This window comes from Haliaeetus leucocephalus, unplaced genomic scaffold (assembly GCF_000737465.1).
Source record: "Haliaeetus leucocephalus isolate CR32 unplaced genomic scaffold, Haliaeetus_leucocephalus-4.0 Scaffold340, whole genome shotgun sequence".
NCBI classification, from domain to species: domain Eukaryota; kingdom Metazoa; phylum Chordata; class Aves; order Accipitriformes; family Accipitridae; genus Haliaeetus; species Haliaeetus leucocephalus.
The window spans coordinates 7,476,865-7,496,794 of NW_010972776.1; the positions used below are offsets into that span (position 1 = coordinate 7,476,865).

At 50.0% G+C, this 19,930-nt stretch overlaps 1 protein-coding gene across 1 annotated transcript in view; it reads right to left on the reverse strand.

Annotated features, from left to right (window-relative positions):
- PCDH19 (protocadherin 19) overlaps nucleotides 1-19,930 on the reverse strand; it is a 54,309-nt gene that overhangs the window by 12,105 nt on the left and 22,274 nt on the right. The window contains exons 3-4 of the mRNA XM_010572435.1: nucleotides 14,316-14,374; nucleotides 11,135-11,304 (exon numbers count right to left, since the gene is read on the reverse strand). Coding sequence (XP_010570737.1) covers nucleotides 11,135-11,304; nucleotides 14,316-14,374 — 229 coding nt within the window. The remainder of the gene's footprint in view (nucleotides 1-11,134; nucleotides 11,305-14,315; nucleotides 14,375-19,930) is intronic.

The window sequence follows — 19,930 nt, forward strand, 5'->3', positions numbered from 1 at the left end:
GACTGTGTGTGTTCCGAAAGGGAAGGCAGATTTTTGTCTGGGGGGGGTTCACTCCTGAATCATACCCAGTGTGGTTACTTGCTCAATTCTGCACATTCCTGCATGGCAGCCAGCGCCAGCCAAGGGGACAGTCCTGAGCTCTTCTCCTCAAGGACGTGCCAAAACCCACTCCTCCAGGGATCCGCAGAGCTGAATCCACGCGGGACCGCAGTGAGTCCCTGCTCAACTCCCTTGCAAACCACAGGATGCTCAGCTTTGTCACGCTGTGCTTCTCAAGAACAGCCCTTCACTTTGAGTGACTAGGCACGCTTTTAGGAAAAACATGCAAATGTGATTTAAAGACTCTAAGTGATACAGAATATATCACATCCCTTGGGAACCTGTTCCAGGGGGTAATTATTCTAATTCCTAAAATCATGCGTCTCATTTGCAGCTAGAATTTTCCAAGGCAAACCTCCATCCGCCAGCAGCAGCTCTGCGTCGTTCGCTGAATTAGAGAGATGCTCAGCAGCAGATCTCTTCTCCCTGAGTTCACCTCTGCACACAGGCTTAGATGACCGATGTCTCAAGCAAAGTTCAGAGCACGTCCCCCGAGGATGCCGTCTCTCTTGGGTCCTATTTCAAGCGCAATGGTCTCAGCTGAAAGAGCCCTGCCGGATTCAACAGGCTCTGAGTCAGGTCCTAAATCTCCAGACACATGTTTGGAGAGTGCAAGCCGATGCCTTCACCTATACCCAGAAGCTCCTGATGCAGAACAGTCTGCAGAAAGCAAGGGGACATTTTTGCACTGACCAAACATCTCCTCTCCACCTGATGAGCCAGAGCGCGGTGGTCCCTGCAAGGCACGTCTGCCCAGTGAAGGGCTTGCGTGGATTTTATAGTGAATTAATTGGACATATCTACCCAATAACAATGGAGGAAGACTGACAAAGCAGAGGTCAGGCAATGTGGGAATTGCAGGTAGAATTGTTCATTTTAATTACTTGTCTTCTTTAATATGAGGTTCCTGGATCCTACAGTGATGACTAACGGGTCAAAATATTTGCATGAGTGAATATAATTCCACAAAAGGACACGTGGCTAAAGGTGGAACAGATACGGAATTTTCTTTGGATTTTACACTGGCATTACCACTGCAAGATGAAGTGACTTCCCAGACCCCAGCAGTGCACCAGAGGGGAGCAACCCTAGATGCAAGATAAGCATTTTTATGAGGCACAAAAGTGCCCAGAAAAAGCACGGCTGAAAGTGGAAATAAATGACGAACGAGGTAAAACATGGGTTACAGTGCAGCTCTTTGTGTCTCCCCAGCACATGAATGAGTTGGATACAAGCATCACGGCTACCTGTTCTCCCGACAGCACTGAAAGGAAACAAAAGTTTGGAACAAGCCAAACACATTGAATTTGCCTGAATAATTTAGGCTGCTGAGTTATCATGCGCTTCATGACTGTCATTGAGAAAAGCTGTATCGCAGAGGAAGGGTCTGTAAATCGATGCATCCGAGGGACCAAAACTAATCAGAGAGCGGCTGCAAACGCACCGCCTGTCAGAACAGATGCAGGACATGGAAGTCAACCGGCGATGCCCCTTCAGAACTTCTCACTGAGCTGGATCGAATCCAGAAGCGGAGGCAGTTGAATTGAGAAAGCCGTTCCTCTCACAGGGCGAATCCGGAGGCTCCTCGCCTGGCTCCGGAGTGGTTCCCCTATTCAACCAGCTGACTGGAGAACGTGCCTGAGCAGACGAGGCAGCGCCGTCTGCTGTACTCGCACCAGCTACTCTCCTGCCTCATCTCTTTAACGAAGCCGACATTTCCAAAGCAGTCCGAGGAAATCCAGCACCTGACCCATTTTGGTTTGCAAGCGACGCGGACACCCACCTTCCTTGGGCTTCTTGCAAAAATTTCCAACCAACGCTCTTCGCTCTGTCATTTTTCACATAAAACACTGCAAGGACGACCACAAAACCTAGTGTCTCCAGCACGCACCCAGCGGAGCAAAGTCTTCTCCTGAGGAAGAGCCAGAAGCTCTTTAACTTTTAACCTCCACCAGCCGCAGGCGCTGAGCATCCCGCAGGACCCGGCACCCCCCTGCCTTGCAGCCAGCCCCCCCCGGCCGCAGGGAACCTCCCGTGACCGTCCCCACACCTCCACCCGTGTGCCAGGGAGATTTGTGGCATCCAGCTCTCGAGTGCTTCCGTAAGACGCAAGGTAGCATCTGTGGTGAAATCTCACCAAATGATCCAAGATAGTTTTCTCCAGCTGGGACTGATTGAATATAGCCCGGGCACCGGATGATGTGGGAAATCAGTCGTAGCCGAGCACAAATTGCATGCATAGAGGTAATTACTGCAGCACAAGGTTGGTAGCACCACTACCCACATGACAGTATATCTCAGCAATTTTCATTTCCTATTGCTTCAATTCAGAGAGGGTTTTTTTCATCTTTTTTTTTTTTTTGTGGTTCAATTTTCTCTTTTTCCTACAGGGACTGATGTTAATCCAGGATTTCTTCAGGATAAAGCTCCGCTTTCACTACAGCTACTCATTCCACATATCTAGATGTCCTCCTATTTACTACACCCAGGCCTCGAGCCCAACCCAGCTCCACCTGACTCCACTTCCCTGCCCCAAGTGTGACTGTCGCTGCCCGAAGGTGAAGCGACACAGCGGTGACCGCCGGTCACCCGCTGCCACGTGTTGTCACCCGCAGCCAGCTGTGGGCATCGGTAATGAAACACAACGTGCGAGTAGCTAATGAAGCTGGTTACAAAGCAAGTCGTTCTCCACACTTGACAGAGGGTGAAAATACGATAAGGGAAATGGAACAAAAAAGGGTTTCTGCTGAAAAATAAAAACACTAAGAGAGCTAATGCTGAGAGCGCGGAAGCTGATCATTACTATTACAGATACTCAGCAAAAATAGGGCCACATTATGCTTACTGTGATTATACACATTGTGGCTAGCATATATCTATAATACACTCGCTGTAAGGAACTTATTTTCCCAACAGATGCAGGGGTTAAATGCAGGATGGAAAGGGAAATCGCTGAGCAAAGGCAACACAAACCCAGCCAGAGCCTGGCACAGCCCTGCGCTCCTGCTTCCCAGCCCAGCCCGCTCCGCTGCATACCTGCGTGTCTACCGTGAGGAAAGGCTGCCAAACTTCTTAATAATTCTGTGACCCATTTAAAAAGATCTACTCTCTTACATTCATGTATGCTGTATGAGAAATAAAATATAGCGCTCGTGAGTTTTGAGTGGCAGCCCTTCCCTTAAGACGGATAAAAGCTGCAAGTTCTCTTTGCTGTTTGGTGCCAATTATTACCGAGTTTTGACTTATATATTATTACATAGATCATTTAGTAAAACAACCTACATACAAACCCAGCGGTATGTCTCCCTTCAGCAGTTATCTGCTGGAACCGGCGCAGTTTAGACACTCACCCATATACACCATATTTCAGACCCAGGTGGGCTCCTTCCCCTGCAGCCAGGGGAGATGCAGTTCCCTGCCCTACCGCTCTCTGCAGCGCGCAAGCATCATTAAGAGCGGTCCGAACGATTTATCTTTAGTGCACTTACAAAGTTAATTGCACCCAACTTGTACCACCCCGTCCGGAGATGCCGGTCCAGCGCCGTACCCGAATCACCCCCGAGCGGCCGGAGCATGTTTCGATAGAGCCCGTGCCCGGAGGGCTGCTCTCAAACTCCCCGTGCCCGCAGAGCCGAAGGTCAGCGCGCTATTTGCGGTGATTATTCCTTTAATAAAGGGCCCTGTATTTTCCAGCGGCTGCAAAATTGATGCAGGTTGCCATGGTAAGCACACACTTTCCCATTTAGTAGAATAATAGACAGCTTTGTATAATTCACTGATTTCAGATGATTTCTCACCCCAAGAGCAAGTCGCTCAAGTTACGTAAGTCACCTGTTGTTTAGTCAATCTGGCAATTTTAATTAGAATAAATTTTTATGATTCCTCTTTGCAACACTTAGAGCTGCTCTGCCACCAGAATGCCGAGATGTCTGTAAATTATGCGGGCTCCAATCACATCTTTTTTTGCTGTTTTAATTACAGTAACTTTGCAGCATTAATCATGTAAGCCTCTGTTAAACAAGTAACAGCCATCCTCCATCATAATTAAAAAGAAAGGCCAAGCAAACAGGAGCCTTGGAGTTTACCATATTTCCTCTGAAAATTGTATTTTAACTTAAGAGTTTCACAAACAGTAGTTTTATTTGGCTCTAATTAGTGTTGTGAAGGAAACACCAAAAGGTTAATAAGAGATGGTTAGTTCGTAATGCAAGTTTCCCGGTGCCAGCCCCAGCAGTTCAGTCTGTTTTCAGAGTCATTAACGATGTAGATTGATTACAGGAGGAGATCAGGAAGTGCTGGCTTGCTGCGTTAGCAGAAGGTTTGGTTTTATTCATATACCTTCCCTACTGTTAAATATGATGGCCATTACCTTGACCATTTTGCTAGTCTTAACTGCTGTGAGACAGAAAGTGTTAATGGTTTCCTTAGAGGTTACTGGCAAAGGGAAAAAAAAAAGTTCACGTGAGCCTTTTTTTGGCTTGTTTATAAGGGAAAAGGAAGCTGCAATCTTGACTGGACTGTTTATTTATCTTAGAAATATTTGAAAACCCAAGTATTGTGTAGTGGTTTTGGAAAAGGATGCTTCGGGAGAGCCAGGGTTAGCACCGCCCCGTCCTTCAGCTGAACCCTGACAAAGATCTTCTCTGCGAACCTTCTGCTTGGGCTGGAGGTTAGGAGCAGTTAACAAAACCAAGCAGAAATAGAAGCTGAAGCTCTCTAATCAGAAATATCACTTGTTCACATCTCCTGTAAATTGCTCTCCAGCCACCCAGCAAAAATACGGGTAAGCAATAACTAAATTTGACAAAATCTTATTAAAAAGTACAGTAAAACACTAGAAACCCTCCAACTTTCTGGGTTGGTCATTCATCCATTACAAACCTACACAACAGGGCACAGATCCAAGTTTTAATTTTCCTCTTGAAGTTGCCAAAATGTTCACATCTGGTGAGTGTTTTCTGTGCTGGGATGGAAAGGACTTGACGATCTAAAGGTTGTAACTCCTGTGACCCTGGACTGAGTAACTTCAGTGATGGAGACACTGCAAGGATTATCTTTGATGGAAGGAACCTGAAAAACTGATGAAAGAGTGCCAGGAATGTGGGATATATGATAATGCTGCTTCTGCAAACAAAGGGGGTTACACATCTGTTTGTTATTTAGTTCTGCTATTGCAGAAAGGGGTTGGCGTTCCTTTCTCGCTGTGGATATGACTTCAGTGTCACCCCTGCCCCACCACCAGTTTCCAGCAAGGACTTCTCCAAGCTGTGCTCCACGCTACAGAGCTACGAACCTAAGGAAGAAGCAACGCGAGGGATCTGTCCGCGCCAGCCGGGGTGTCTGTGCGTGGATTAAACCTCCCGGAGCGAGCGCTGCCCTGCTCCGCTGCGATGCGACGCGGCGGTGGAGGAAGCTGAGCCCCTCCGTGGGGCAGCCGGACCCGCTGCCCACCTCTGCCTGTCCACATCGCCCACTGAAGACGGAGCAAAGGACCATGTACCCGGCAACAATAAGGGTCATCCTGAAGAGAGACTTGTCAGTCTGAGCACTTGACAGCTTTTTTTCCAGTTACATGCACTGGTCTAATGAAATTACATCCCCCTGTGAGCCTGGTTGGGCAACGTTAGCAGGAGCGGGCGCTTGGGGAGGATGGAGAGAGTGTACAAAAACATCGGTAACCACCACGCAGCCATCCACGAGCTGACTTAGATGCTCAATACGTAATCATTTAAAAGCAGAGTAAGTGTAAGACAATCAACTCCTCTTCCCAAAGCCCAGCTTACCCACTCATCAGAAAAAATCCTTCTCTGGGAGTTCAAAGTACTGTGAGAAGCTGACTGCTCCCTCCAGGCTGGCCACTGCAGGAGCACCATGAGCTCACTGAGGCTGCTTTACTGAGAGATCCATGCAATAATACAGAAATCAGAAGAGCTGTAATAATTGACATTGCCCTGTAAAGAAAGCTTACAGCGTTTATCCATCTTAAGGGATGTGCTGTCACTCGCATATGAATGTTATACTTTATGTCTTGTGCTGCAGATAGAAATACAAGAAAGTAGGTATTTTTCTTAATTTGTAGAAACTTCCAGAGAAATGCAGCTGTATTCCCAGCCTCCAAAGCCCTAGAATGTGTCACTTAGGTCTTCATGTACATACAACTCTACAGAAAGGCTTTTCTGCAGAGTAAAAGGGAGTTGCAGGTGGAACGACTGCTGGAAATCAGCTTAAAAAATCAACAGTTTCTAATACCTGTGTTTGCCTCCAGTTAATACCATTAGCCATGTTCTCAATTCATGACTGACATGCACCCAGATACTATGGAGATGAGCATAAGAACCAATTGGAATATTCCCGATAAAACCTGATCCCCTAAATGATGATGTATCTGAATAATTTGGGATGCAACCAGCAAGAAAAGTTTCAGTGAATATCATGTGCCCGGCTCTCCTTCACATCCAAGCCTATTTCTATATTGTGCAGTAGTATAAAGAAGACTTAACGTAAGCATTTAAATATAAGCCATTTCTGTTCAAAGAGCCCTTCGTCTTGCTGGAGTTTATGAGACTCAGACGCAATTAAACCACCTATGTGAGTGACGTTACTCAAATGTGGAAATGTATGCAGGATCAGGTCTTTCCAGATGACATTTCACGCCAACCTTTACTGCTGATCTGGCACCAGAAAAATGGAAGTGATGCTTTTAGAAGCAATTCTCTGTAGAGACATATTACTGACACTGCTTAAAAACTCTCTCATTTGATTTTAAAGCTTTTTCACTATTTTATGGCTGTGGTGACTATTTCTAACACTGGCTTTTTTATGATTAGTGTGTGTTTATTATTTTCATAGTTTCTTTTGGATTCTATTTTTATCTCAAACAGCAAATCTCTGCTTCATTGGGCCAACAATTTTCCTTCTATAACTGATGGTAAAAATACTGGCCGGCACTGGGAATTAAGATAAGGTGAAATCTGTTGCTTCTAACATTAGAAACACATATTTGAAATAGTTCCTTTCTGATTTCTATGCTGGCAAGAGCTCCTACGACTTACAGAGTACGAGTATGGCTCTGGCTCAAGGCAAGGTGAAAAAGGTAATAGAAAACATTTAAGCAGATCTAGGTGCCTGTATACATCCACACAAAGAAAACAAACCAAACCTGCACAAACACTACATTTGGAAGAGGGCAAAGGGATTTAAAAAAAAAAAAAAAGTCCCAGTATGAGCAAAACCAAGGGAGAAATAACTACCTGAATCACAAAACAGAGTATCTAGCCTCAAAGATGCTAATTCAGGTCCTGAGGGATCTAATCAACCTCTTTGTTGAAGTAAAGATAAAACTTTTTGACAGCAAATGCTTTCTGATAAAATGGAATTTTCAATTACCCTGTGAAACATCTGGTCCATGCTGCCATTTCCTGGGAAAAGCACTGCCATGCTCTGCGGTGTTGGAAAACATTTCACGCTGAGACTTCCCCAAGTTGCTGGGAGGAACAGGCGTCAGAAGCTTCAAACCCGACGGCAAAGCTCCCGCAGCCGCCGGCATCTCCCACCGCTGTCCCACAGAGGCGATGCCGACGGTGGGTCTCCCGCCCGGCACCACCGCGCAGTTCGCCTCCTTGCTGGAAACCCAAGGGGACGCCAGGATTTACGCCCATCTTCCACCAGACTTCTCCAGCCAACCCAAAACGTCGCTGAGATCCGACAGACACTTCAAACCCTCCCTTTCTCAAACCAATCCACGTGGAAGTTCAGCTGAGGACGCCGTTAGGAAAGGAGCGCATATAAACTTCTAGCAGCGCTTAACACCTCCACAAATAAACAAACAATTAAATCGCGAAAGGTGGAGCAGGGTGCCGGTGCCCGCCTTCCTCAGCGTCCCATTTGGTATCAATTAGCAAGGGAAGGAAAACAATTCTGGGTGATAATGAGCTCCAAATTGGGTACATATTAGAGCAATTAAAGCCATCTTTTCAACTGATGAATTTGTAATCAATAATTAAGATCCTGAGGTAAAGAGGGACTGGGCAGAAGTCCTACTCCCAAAATAAGCCATGTGGCGGAGCTCCAGGCGGTATTTCTGATGACCTGCTCCTGCCCACTAAAGCTCAACACCCTTCACACTAGTTTGCCTTTTTTCTGGAAATGTAGGTCATTTCCAAAGGAAGAGAAAGGCCTCCTGCCAGCAGGACTGCCATCTGGTGTCCCTCCCACCCAAGAGTGGTACCGGGGCAGTGAAGGGGTAGAGGGCCCGGAGGCCACCCAAGCATCTGCAGCAAGTCCCTGGTGCTCCCGTGGCCACGTACTCACCACCAGCACTGGGCTCAAGCACTGGTTTAAGAAGACTAAAGATGGTTGGAGCCATCCGTGCCTACCCCACGCCTACCTCTTTCTGCAGGAAATCCAGCATCTCAGTAGGCAAAGGCTGGTCAGACAGGTCCACGCTAACCTCCCGGTGCCACCGCAGAGGGATCGTCCTCTACCCCTGAGCTGCAAGGGTTTCTGCCAACCAGCGGCTTGCCTCGGCAGGTCCAGGATTAGCCACCAAGCTAAAGATAAAGCCACCAAGCCACCAAGATAAAGACTCCCGAATTATCTGGACGAAGTCAGAGTTGGCCACGCACGAAGGGCTCGTGGTGTTACAAGCCGAGGTCCAAGCCCAGCAGAGCCTGGCCGTGGGAGCACCTCGCGCTGACGAGCAGACTCCGACGACTCTCCCAGCACTTCTCTCTGGGATGACGTGAGACGCAGTTTGGGCAGGGATGGCGAGCGAAGGCAAAGCACGGGGACACGAGCTGCTGGGCTGCCCTTCGGCCACGGACCGCATGCTCGGGGCGGTGGTCAGCCCACGGGTCCAGTGCATCCTCGGCACTCAACTCGTTGTGTTTCCTCCCCGCCCTGCCGTTCTGACCCCAAATCGGGTAAAAATTACCATGCCAAAACCATCACTTTAATCATGCGGGAACCGCTGTTATCACCATCATCTCAGCGTCTTGATTGTCCTGATTATTTTCTGCAGTCCCTGCTTGACAAATCAGCTCAGCAAATATTCTCTTTAACCTTTTTTTCAGCTTCTGTGACAGTAACTGCTAACATCCCTGCCTGTGCTGGTCCTCTCATTGTTCCACGAACACCTTGATAACCTCGCAGGCAAGTTTCCCCTGGGTGACCCACACCGTGGGTCCCGCAGGACAGGAGAGCTGGTCCCCCCCGGCACCGCTGCCTGCCTGCCTGCAGGTCCAGCTGCACGGCAATGCAGCACTGGGATGCTGGTTTCCTCCCAGAAATAAACCAAAGCCAAGAACACCAACCCCCTGGCCATCGCAGGACTGGGAGCCAGACACACAGGTTGCCTTTGGAAGTCGCTTTCTGGAAATACTCCTGATTTTTGGGGGGTATTTTACATGCAGTGAGGAGTTCGCGTTACAATGGATTGGACCGTATTTATATCCATCTGAGTCCTCCGATGAGCTCTGCCTCCAACTCATCCTCTTTAACTTATTTGCATTGTTATCTGGTGCACAACAGAACCAGCACGCAGACTTATCAGAAATGTAATCTCTGTAAAACCCTATCTGCAGTCCATTGAGATCGTTGTTTCTGCCGAAGAAATGTGACAAAAAATTAACAGATGTTGCTCAGACCATTCAACAGGATGGGAATCAATTATGAACATTTTTGCTCCTACAGTCATCCCTTCCTGCAAATGCATCTTAGGAAACCCTCTCCTGATCGAAATGAAAAAGCAGTTCTTTGTAATAGAAGAATAATAAATGATAGCTATCAGCCTGCATTCTCTGACACGGTGCCGGTCCGCAGAGAATTAAACTGCCACTGTACAGTTATATAAATGTTTAATTTTTTTCATCTTTGGCCACAGTAGGGTTGTCTGGAAATACATTATCGCTGCGGATGCCATCCCTCTCCAATTAGCGTGGCTGGCAGCGTGGAATGGGTAGGTGACCTCCACGTTCCCCTACTCGCGGAGTCTTACAGGGTTAACTATGGCCATTTAACAGACTCTATCGAGAATTAATACAGCGATCAGCTTCTCTCCAGAAAAAAAACACATTCGGCAGCGCAGATGGCAAGAACTCTCTCTCCCCGGTTTGACTCTTTTATGACAGCAAAACAAAGGCTTTTAATGATGTTTACCATGAATTGAATTAAACAGCTGAAGACCAGTTCATAATCACAGCATTTTGTTTTCGTATCCTTAAGTCTTTTAGCAGTGGGGCTTCCAGTTGAGCCTCAGCTACAGCTTATCTCAAGATATAGCCAAGCGCCCCGAGGCTCCCCTGCGCCGGAGCACCAAACCGCATTCAGGCTTCTTAATTGAAAAAGACAGGATGTTTGCATAGGATGTTTGCATCCGTCAGACATTAAAAGCGACACTCGTGCCCAAGTACAAACGACGGCTTGGGCTCAGCTGAACTCCTCTGACTTCTTTCCTCTAGCTAACACCAGTCTGGTTTCGGAGCAGGGCTTCATCCCTGCACGTGGGGACGCGTAAGAGCTGAAACCCTGCCGCCTATTCAGGGGGGAAAAAGATGCAAACCCTCACCCACTGGCCTGAGCGAATCCCTCGTGGGATGCCTGACTAATTGCCTACACGCTCCGCCAACCTTTTGGAAAAGTTGCCCGGACGGCGCCTGCGTACGAGCTCCAGAGACGGCGAGCGGAGCGCGCGGGGAAGGGCGCACCGACCGCGCTCCGGAGAGGAACGCCGGCAGGGCCCGGCCCCGGTAATTCCGGCCCTAATCCCAACTCCGCCGCTGTCAGGCGGATGCTGGGGGCTTTGGGTTTTCTGCCTGTGAGAGAGAGGATAATCCCAACCGCTCGCTTACCTGACAGGCGCGGCGTGAAGATTAATTTCTATCTAGCCAGCACTCTGACGACGTACAGCGTTATCCCCGGCGAGCGCTAAGCACCCTCATCGTGCGCCCACCGAGGCAGCACCAAAGGCACCGCGTAGGGTTTGAGGGGGGTCGGGAGGGTGGTGGGAAGCCCCCCGGGGCGCGTGGCGGTGGCTCACCTTGCTCGGGGCCCTGGGACCCCATGGAGGGGACGCTGGTGTTCAGCACGTCGTTGACGGCCGTGTCGCAGTAGAGGCCCCGCTGCACGTCGTGCTCGCTGTCCGTCTGGTCGCTCTCCTCGTGGCCGCTGTCCTTCAGACTGTTCCCCTCCAAGTCCTTGAACGTGGAGCTGCTGGGGGAGACAGAGCCGTGATTTACAGGGTGGGAACAAGGTGACCCCGGCACCCCGCGGCACTGCAGGGAGACCCGCGGGGACGGGAAGGTCCCCCGCCGTCCCCAGCACCCGGTCGCAGGGTTGGGACTTCTCCCCCAGCACGGAGAGCTGGGAAAAGGTGTTAGGGGGGGTGAACCCCCTGCTCAGCACCCCGAAACACAGCATCCAGCCTGCACCGCCTTGCAGGCTGCTGCTGCCCCTGGGTGCGGTGTGAGGCTGCGGGTCAGGCTGCTGTGGGTATTCTGGAAGCTGAGAGCGAAGCAGGACTTGAAAATAAAATTTAAAAAACATACATTAAATGAGCTGTTTCTATAACCAGGCTCTCTCACGTCCTGTTACCTCACACTGAAGTCACACAGGAACTAAACCCTGATTTTTTAGGTTATAGGCCAAATCCTAATCACTTAAAGTTTGAAAACAAAAGTCTTCCTAGAAACGGGAATTTCTTTTCACGATGGCGATGCCATTCTTATTTTTAAAAATAACCCGGTGATTCTGGGTCCAATTCCACGCAGCTTTAAGGAGATCTGATACACGGTCGAACTCCTTGACATCCCCTGCAAGCACAGCCACCGCTGGGGGGGGGACCCGAGGGCTGAGCTGCTCCCAAATTTCCCCCAGGGGCTGAGCAGCTCCATCGCCCCACAGCACCCAGCTCCTCGGCTGGAGGGACAGAAGAGTTTCATTTCTGGCTGCACTGGGGATCCTTCTGCTGCTCCCCGATGCCCCGTGAGGGGTGATGCCCCAGGACACCCGGCCACAGCGAGCCGCAGGGATGTCTTGAGTCTCGAGATGCTCCTGCCCCGGGTGGCACGGCCATCGGGGCGTCCCTGGGGTCACCCACCCTGTGACTCCTTCGACACCCAGGGCATGGGACGCCTGCACCCACTGGGGGGGGGACCCGCCTGCACCCAGGGCACCAAACTTTTTCGCTGGCTGATTTGGTGTGAAATGTCGGTGGAAGAAGGGGCCTGGGCTTCAAAGCCCCGAAGAGCTGGAGATTTTCATTACTTTGAAAAGCCCTTTTGCGTCTCCACGGAAACCAAACAGACCACCTACCATCTGATGCTTTGCAAAAGCACGCGAGGGGGGAGCTCTGAAATACATATAAATTGGTAAACCTTCAAACATTACCTTTTAAATAAAGATGTCCCTGTTGAAGCCACTGACTTTGATTCCAGGCGACATCAAAGAATTTTAAGTTAAGAAAGCACTACAAATCTACAATTCATTTGTGTGCACGTAGATGAGCGAGAGAGGCAGGCAGACAACACAGGAAAAGTACAAATAGATTAATTAAAGTGCTGGATTTGAGGAGATTCACTCACCAAAGATAGAAGAGCTACAACATCTTCATAAAGGCAAAGGATGAAAATGATGCCACAGTATGTTACAGAAAATATTTTTTGTTCTTAGATGTCTGCACAGCGTTCCCAGCACCCGTTGTACTTAAGATACAAGACAAAGGTAGAAAGCGAGGGGAAACGCTGTCCTACACAGAGCTGCTGTTCATAATGCGCAAGCAACCCGTGTTACAACGCATTTATCTTCCCCGCAGTGAACCAGACCGTAATGCAGCAGCCACACGACATGTTTCCGCGGCTGACACTTCTCTAAAGGATGGGCAGGTCTCACGGAATCGGCGGCAGCAGCATTTCCCAAACAATACAACCACGGAGTAAGCCCTGCTGCGGCGGGCGGGAGCACCGTTTCCCTTTATCTTAGGTGTGAACGAGGAAAGATTAATAGATTGGGGGGTTTTTTTCAGTATGCCTGGAGACTCTCTGGCGAGGAGCGGCACGGCGCAGGCAAGCCATCTCTCTCGCAATTGCATTAGCATCGTTAAACATCACGAGCCAGGCAGGCAAATACACCTGCCCTTCGCTAGCTGAACCCGAGCTGCTTAAACAATGCGCTCCCAGCTCCCTTTCTCCTTATATTTTTAAGATGTAAACAAATGGGATCTCAGCCAGGCAGATAATTGGATATTTTTACTGCTCGGATCAGATCTCAGCAGTTCAGGGCCGGCTCCTGCTCTCCGTTCCACCCCTGCTATCGCCACGGCTTCTGCAGAGCCCCCGGGCACAACCCCGCCGGCCACGGCCACGGCCACGGCCACGGCCACGGCTTGTTCGCCGCGCACCTCGGCCGGTCCCCGGGGAGGAGAGGGGAGGTGGGCAAAGAGCTGCCGGCCACCTCCTGCGCCCGCATCCTTACGTGGTGGCCTCCTGATGAGTATTGATTGTGCTGTGTCAGTGCCTTTCCCTGCCTCGCAAAGAGGCAAGCCTGGCCACCCGCCCCACGGGGCGACGCTCACCTCTAGTTTAACACAATCCTGCCGGGTTCAACCGGATAACCTCGGCATTAACCTCCCCGAGACATTTCTTCGCCACTAAGCTCTGAGGATGCCAGTACTTTACCCAAAGGGTTAAATTCCCCCAAGGGTAATTACCAGGTTTCAACTGAACTGATGATTTCCTTTTTACCCATGGAAGAAAAAAGCCTAGCAAAGTGCTGTTTTGCCTTGGCATTCGAACTGAAACAGTGAGCGTGGATCCAACCCAATTACCTGCCCCCAAACGAGATTTTTTTTTTTTTTTTCCCTTTTCCTGCACCTCACACGGCAGGGAGATCTCACCATCCAAATCTATCATTTTATTCCTGTGCATTCAAATAGAATAAACTCTATGAATTTGAAAGTTGTCAGGGTAACAGCACTCCACCTAATTCGCTGCAACTTCCCGGTGCGAAGGAGCCAAAGAGAAGAAAAAAAGACTTTCCTTTATTGCAAACCCAGAGCAATGGGACTTAATAGGAACTAAATACTATTTTTAAAATCAAATTATTACTCTTGAAACGTTTTGCATATTAAAAAAAGCAAATAGTATATAACGCAGTAAGGAAGAACATTAAATAATCAGGATTTGGCTGGGCAAAGCCAAGCGCTTTCAAGCAAGCCTACGTACCTTTTTATTAAATGAGCTCTGCTGTTCACGTAGTTGGAATCAAAGGAGTAGTTTTCAGTCTGGAAGGAGGAAAAGAAAAAGGAGATGGTTACAAGTCTGATTTCCCCACGTCTGGGAACAGCCAGGTTTGCAGGGCCAGGACAAAAGCCAGCAGCAAACCCCATGGCAGGGAAGGAGCATCCCGGCACGGGACAGACCCCAGCGAGCGGGACGGAGCCGGGCGCAGAAAACTCCGGTCCCTGTCGGTCTTTCCACCAGCTTTCACCAAAAAAAAAGGCTGGCTGGTGACCACAGAACAATTTGCAGAGAAGAAACAATGTGACTACGCTCTGTTACAAAACTAATTGCTTTTAATTCCCTGATGGACTCAGTTCTGTGTGTGTCAATTTGACTGAAAGTTCAAAAGGTATTTTTCTTATTAGTGTATAATTAACATGTTAAAATATTTATTGCATAGATATGTAAATGCCAGCAAGGTAATCCCCTGCCGGAGAATTTAATGCGGGCACTTTTCTTTGTTTTACATCATTTCATTTGCAGAGACAGTGGGCTCTGCTATTAATAAAAAAGCAAACAATGGGTGACATGCTTAAAAGTTGGAGGGGAGTGAAACCAGGGGAGAAAAGTCAATGGATTTGGAAGCAAAGCCCACTAACTCGCTCTGCACTTGAAACACCATCTTTTAACCTCAGATTACACAGCCCTGGCTTTCTGGTGCTTGCAGCCGGTAAGGAACTACTGGTAGGGAAGAGGTCATGCTGGGAGCCGTGGGGTGGGACGTGGTGGGACACGGTGGGCGATGCACGGTGGGACGTGGTAGGAGCTGTTCGGTGGGATGCAGCGGCGGTTGCAGGGTGGGATGCGGTGGGAGACGCGCGGTGAGTCACAGTGGAAGCCGTGTGGTGGGACACGCTGGGATCTGCATGGCCTGGGCAGGATCCTTCCTGGGCTCCGGGGCCCCACAAGCACGCGGGTCTCTGGATGAGTCGGGCACCCCAGTCCACCCACCCACCCAAAGTGCTCCCAGATCTGCAGGGATCCCACCTGGGCTCCCACCAGCATCACCCCTGGCCCGGGGGACGCTCCTTGCCCCCTCCAGGCACCCTGGGCAGCAGAAGGGACAGATTCTGCTCTTCTCCCCTTCCTCTGGGCTGACGGCAGCATCGTCCCGGGACGGGAGCGGGGACAGCCCCGTCCTGCCTCGTCCCTGCCGCGGCTCCTCCTCGACCCAGCCTCGTGGCCGTTCTCCTTCCCAAAGAGCCTCTCTGGGATACTATGGCCTGTTTTTACAGCAATTATGAACATGGTAAAAATAAATGCATGCATCTTTAATGTCTCAATAAATAAAGGAAAGCAGAGTCTGCTGCTAACGTAATCACAATGGCAGGATGCAGGGAGCGGGGCGGCTGCAGCAGAGCCGAATGCGAAATCCAATCGTACCCCGGCAGAGGTTACACTGCTCTGCCAAGATAATAAAGCAAAGGCAGCATTGGTTAAGTGTGACCTTTTCTGAAATACAGCACAATATCTAATTTACCAAACAGGAACCTCCCAGAGAGAAACATGCAAGGAGCTGCGAGCCGGGGGAGTTGGCCTAGCACTCAGCACAGCTCGGTTATTACTTTCACATAGTAATTACTGCTGGAGACTCACGCAGGAGATTTACTGCACAAACTACTCGTCCCTGCAGTTCCTGCATCCTCGGTCCTGCAGGACGACTTTGATGGTTAGAGCTCGGGAGGAAACGGACACATGTATTTTTAAAATACGCGACACTCGAGATTTTAAATGCCACGGAAAATGCCTGCTCCTGTGTTGATCCATCAATCCTGGTGCTGCCATCCCAGGAGGAGGGATGCCACCCCACGGCACGTCCCTCCCCAAGCAGTCCCACAGGAGATCCCAGCCCCGCAAATGGGCTCTGAGGGCAGCCCAGATCGGAGCCAGTTTCGGAGCGATCCCCCCTCGGCGGGGAGCCCCCTCTGTCACCCTGTGGGAACATCCAGACAGCCCAGAGCCTCGGCTGGCTCTGTCCCCGCGTCCCCAGTCCCTCTGCTGCGCCCAAAAACAGCATGAGACCCCCTGCGCCCACCGCTACCTCCACCAGCTTCATCCCTGGATGTGCGCATCTCAGCCCTGGGAAAAGCAGGAGAGGAACGGGCGGGCGGGAGGACCCAGAGAGCCAATTTCAATATATACAGGTACATCACGGAGCTTTAAAATACTCAAAGCATCAACACGGCGTGGCCCAGGCTTCAGGGACCAAGGGATACCCAGGGCCATCCGCAGGGAACACTCGACCAGTGCCACCAAAATCCCACCGCAGGCTGTGGAAATGCCACGCGTGCTGCCATCGCATCTCCCGCCGCAGCCCAGGTACAGACCTGATGCTAAATCCCCCTCTGACCAACACCACAGCGAGCTTTGCTATTGATTTCTGACCAAAAAAAGATGACCAAATCCTGGCTCAGATGAAATCATTCACCAACGAGCAAATTCCCCATGATTTACGTATGGTGGACTGGAGTAACGTCCCTCCCACGCAGACTCCCTCGTCCACATGTTCCCCCTGCTCGGGATGCTCTGCACCGCATCCATCACTAATGCAACCCCGTAAATCCACACGCAAGCGAGCGGGTTCCCGCGGGGTCAGTCACAGCATCCGTTCCCAGGCTTCGAATCCCCCGCGCCACCAAGAGCAGCACAACTAATGCTAATTACTTCCAGATTTCAGCCCCAAAAAAAAAAAAAAAGGGAGTGACACAGCCACAAGGATGGGAAATCTGGGAAATCTACTTCCTGGGGCTGGGATTTTACACCCTCGGCAAGAGCTGCCTGCCCTGCCGCGCCGGCACGCTCCCGCCGGTGCACGAGGCAGCCCAGCAGTTTACGAGACCTCTCCTCAGCCATGGGATTATCCGTCAAGGTTATCTCCATGCAGGCTAGGGGATCAAAACAGAAAAATAAAAAAGAAATGAGATTTTTCATGGAGAAGGGCTGCTTTATAGCTTGCATTATTCAATCGAAGATCACTTGATTTAATTCTAGTTCATCCTGCGAATTGCAATCACTTACAAACAGAGGCAAAACGACAGGGAAGGAGAACGTCTCCGAGATGTCAACATTTTAATTGGGAAAGGATCCACTCCCTCTCTTAATGAGGCCCAAAGAACAAAGTCGAAGCACAAAAAAGAGGGAAAAGGTAAGGCTGGCAGGCGCCAATGAAAGTGTGCTCTTCATAAAGTGCATCATCGAGAGGCCAGCCCTCATCTTCTTCATTATTTTGGCAGAAGCAAACCGTTACTTTCTCACTGATTGGCATCGCCCCTGTAGAAATCAAAGGGGAGCCCAGCCTGGAGCCCAGGCTCTTCTTCCATATCCAGAGCCAGGTACGGCAAGGACCTCCCAAACGGCGCTGCCAATTTTTATCTCTTCCTCATCGTAACACGAAGGAAGGATGCTCACGCGCGTCAGGATCAGACCCTCAGCCTCCGTGCTATGAATAAACAATGCATTCAAGACATGGGGAAGTGCTGAATAACACCTAGCATAAAGTCTGTGGTCTCAGCCTGCATTTCTCTCACAGGAGAAAAACCCTGTTGTCCTCCGGGCTCAGGATTTGCTTTCCAGATGCAGGCATGTTGGTGTCAATGCCATCAAAGAGAGAGCCCTGGCTCAGCATGCAGCTTACCAGTGCCTAATTTGAAAAATGCTTTTAACTGCTGCCTTAGCAACACAAATATAAATATAACAACAGACACACTCGGAATCGAGCAATCAGCAGGGAAATTTGAAACTTTTTTTTTTTTCCCCCCAGCGGTTGCTTTCAGTTGAGGACTGCCAATTCCATTAAATTAAAAAAAAAAGATGTACAAACGTCAGTACAACCCTTCTTGACCTGGACATCGGGGGGGGGTGACTTCCACATTAGCAAAAGGTCCGTTAGCAACAGGGCACTGCTCTAACGACTGCTCACTCTCTGCCTTAGAAACAGAAATAAACCCTGGAGGATCCAAAGGCGGTTTAAGGGCAATTAACGCAAGCGCCAGCAGAAAGGTCAGCGGGCTGTGGCGACGCCGGGCACGACCACCACTGTGGACTGATGGAGAAATAGAGGATGCTGGCCGGGGTCGGTCCCCGGGGTGGGGGGAATGTGTCTTGAGCCGTGCCAGGAGGCTCGGAGCAGCGCAGCCGCGTCCCTGCCAGCCTGCCTGCCTCGGAGCAGATGCCCAGGATCTGGCTCTTTCTCACTCTTCCTTCTTTTCAGCTATTTCAAATGTGGTTTTTTTTTTCCAAACCAAACTCCACGGAGGTGAAAATCCAGCTTTCTCCGCTGTGTCTGGATCCAGGCTCTTGACGGAGGGTTTGGCTCCTCGGTCTGCACATCAGCCCCCCAGCAAAGTCCATGGTTGTTCGAAGCTGGACCCATCTCTCCCGACCCGAAGTGACAGGTATCCGTCCCTCCGCCAGCCTCCGCCTCAGAAGATGACTCTAAAGCATCTCAACACGGGGTTTTTTGCCCTTCTTCTCACTTCAGGGTGAAAACATTTCTATCTTTCTACAAATTATTGTAAACCTGCTGCAACCTCCTGCCAAAGCATGTAGGGACCCTTCACAAAATCAGCTTCATAAAAATGACACATTTAGCGCCACTTTTTCAGGGTTATCCCTTGAGCCTTTTTTTTCCCCTACGTGCCTTGTTAATAAAGCTTGCATGTCACCCTTTATTATTAAAAAACAAAGCGGACCTTTCTCCAAGGCTGCAATGTGCATCTCTCCTTTTGGGTTTCAGAAAATCCTCCCAAAACATCAATGGCTCCTCATCCTCTGCATCAAGCTGCACGTCTTCACCAGGAGCACCGGTCTCCTGACCTTCCCTCCATGCTGCAGGCATCGTCAGGGACCACAGAAATGGCAAATCATTCCCAAAAATCCACTGGGCCTCCCCGGTGGGAAGGGCAGGGCTTGTAAGAGCGCTTCTCCTGGTCCTCCTGTATCCTCGGTCCTGTTCTCCATGGGCCACTCAATCACAGGCTCCAGCATCTGCAATAAAACTGTTGCTGCCTGTTAGGAGATCTCACCAGCACTTAATTCTTATGGTTTGAACTATATTGCAGGTGATATAGGATTCATGCAAATTAAATAAAACCACTCAGCTGCACTTGAGAAACAGGGAAAATTTCAAAGTAGGGACCAGGTCAAACGAAGTACGCATCAGCAATGAGGGAAAGTCATTACCATTTAGCAAGCTGCTTATTTACCCCGTGGGAAATAAATAAGTGATCTGAGACTCCTTCCCACTGGGAGCAGGCCTGGTACGAAACGCCACCCAACCCCAAAATCTAGCCCCACGGCCCCGAGAGGAACAACCAGGCTTGTCCTGATGCTCTCACACCCAGCAACGCGGCTGGTCTCTCTCCGCACCCCGGCAGGAGACTCATCAGATCCAGCTCCGGGCTGGGAGCGGATCCCAAAGGATGGCAGGAGAGACTTTTTCCCCCGTTGTCTGTGACGCCACGTAATTAGTCCCTGCGCTACTGGCTGTTGACGAGGATGCTGCTGCCTCGGAGCATCGGTCAGAGGCCAGGACTGGTGGCTGGAGACCAGTCTGGATG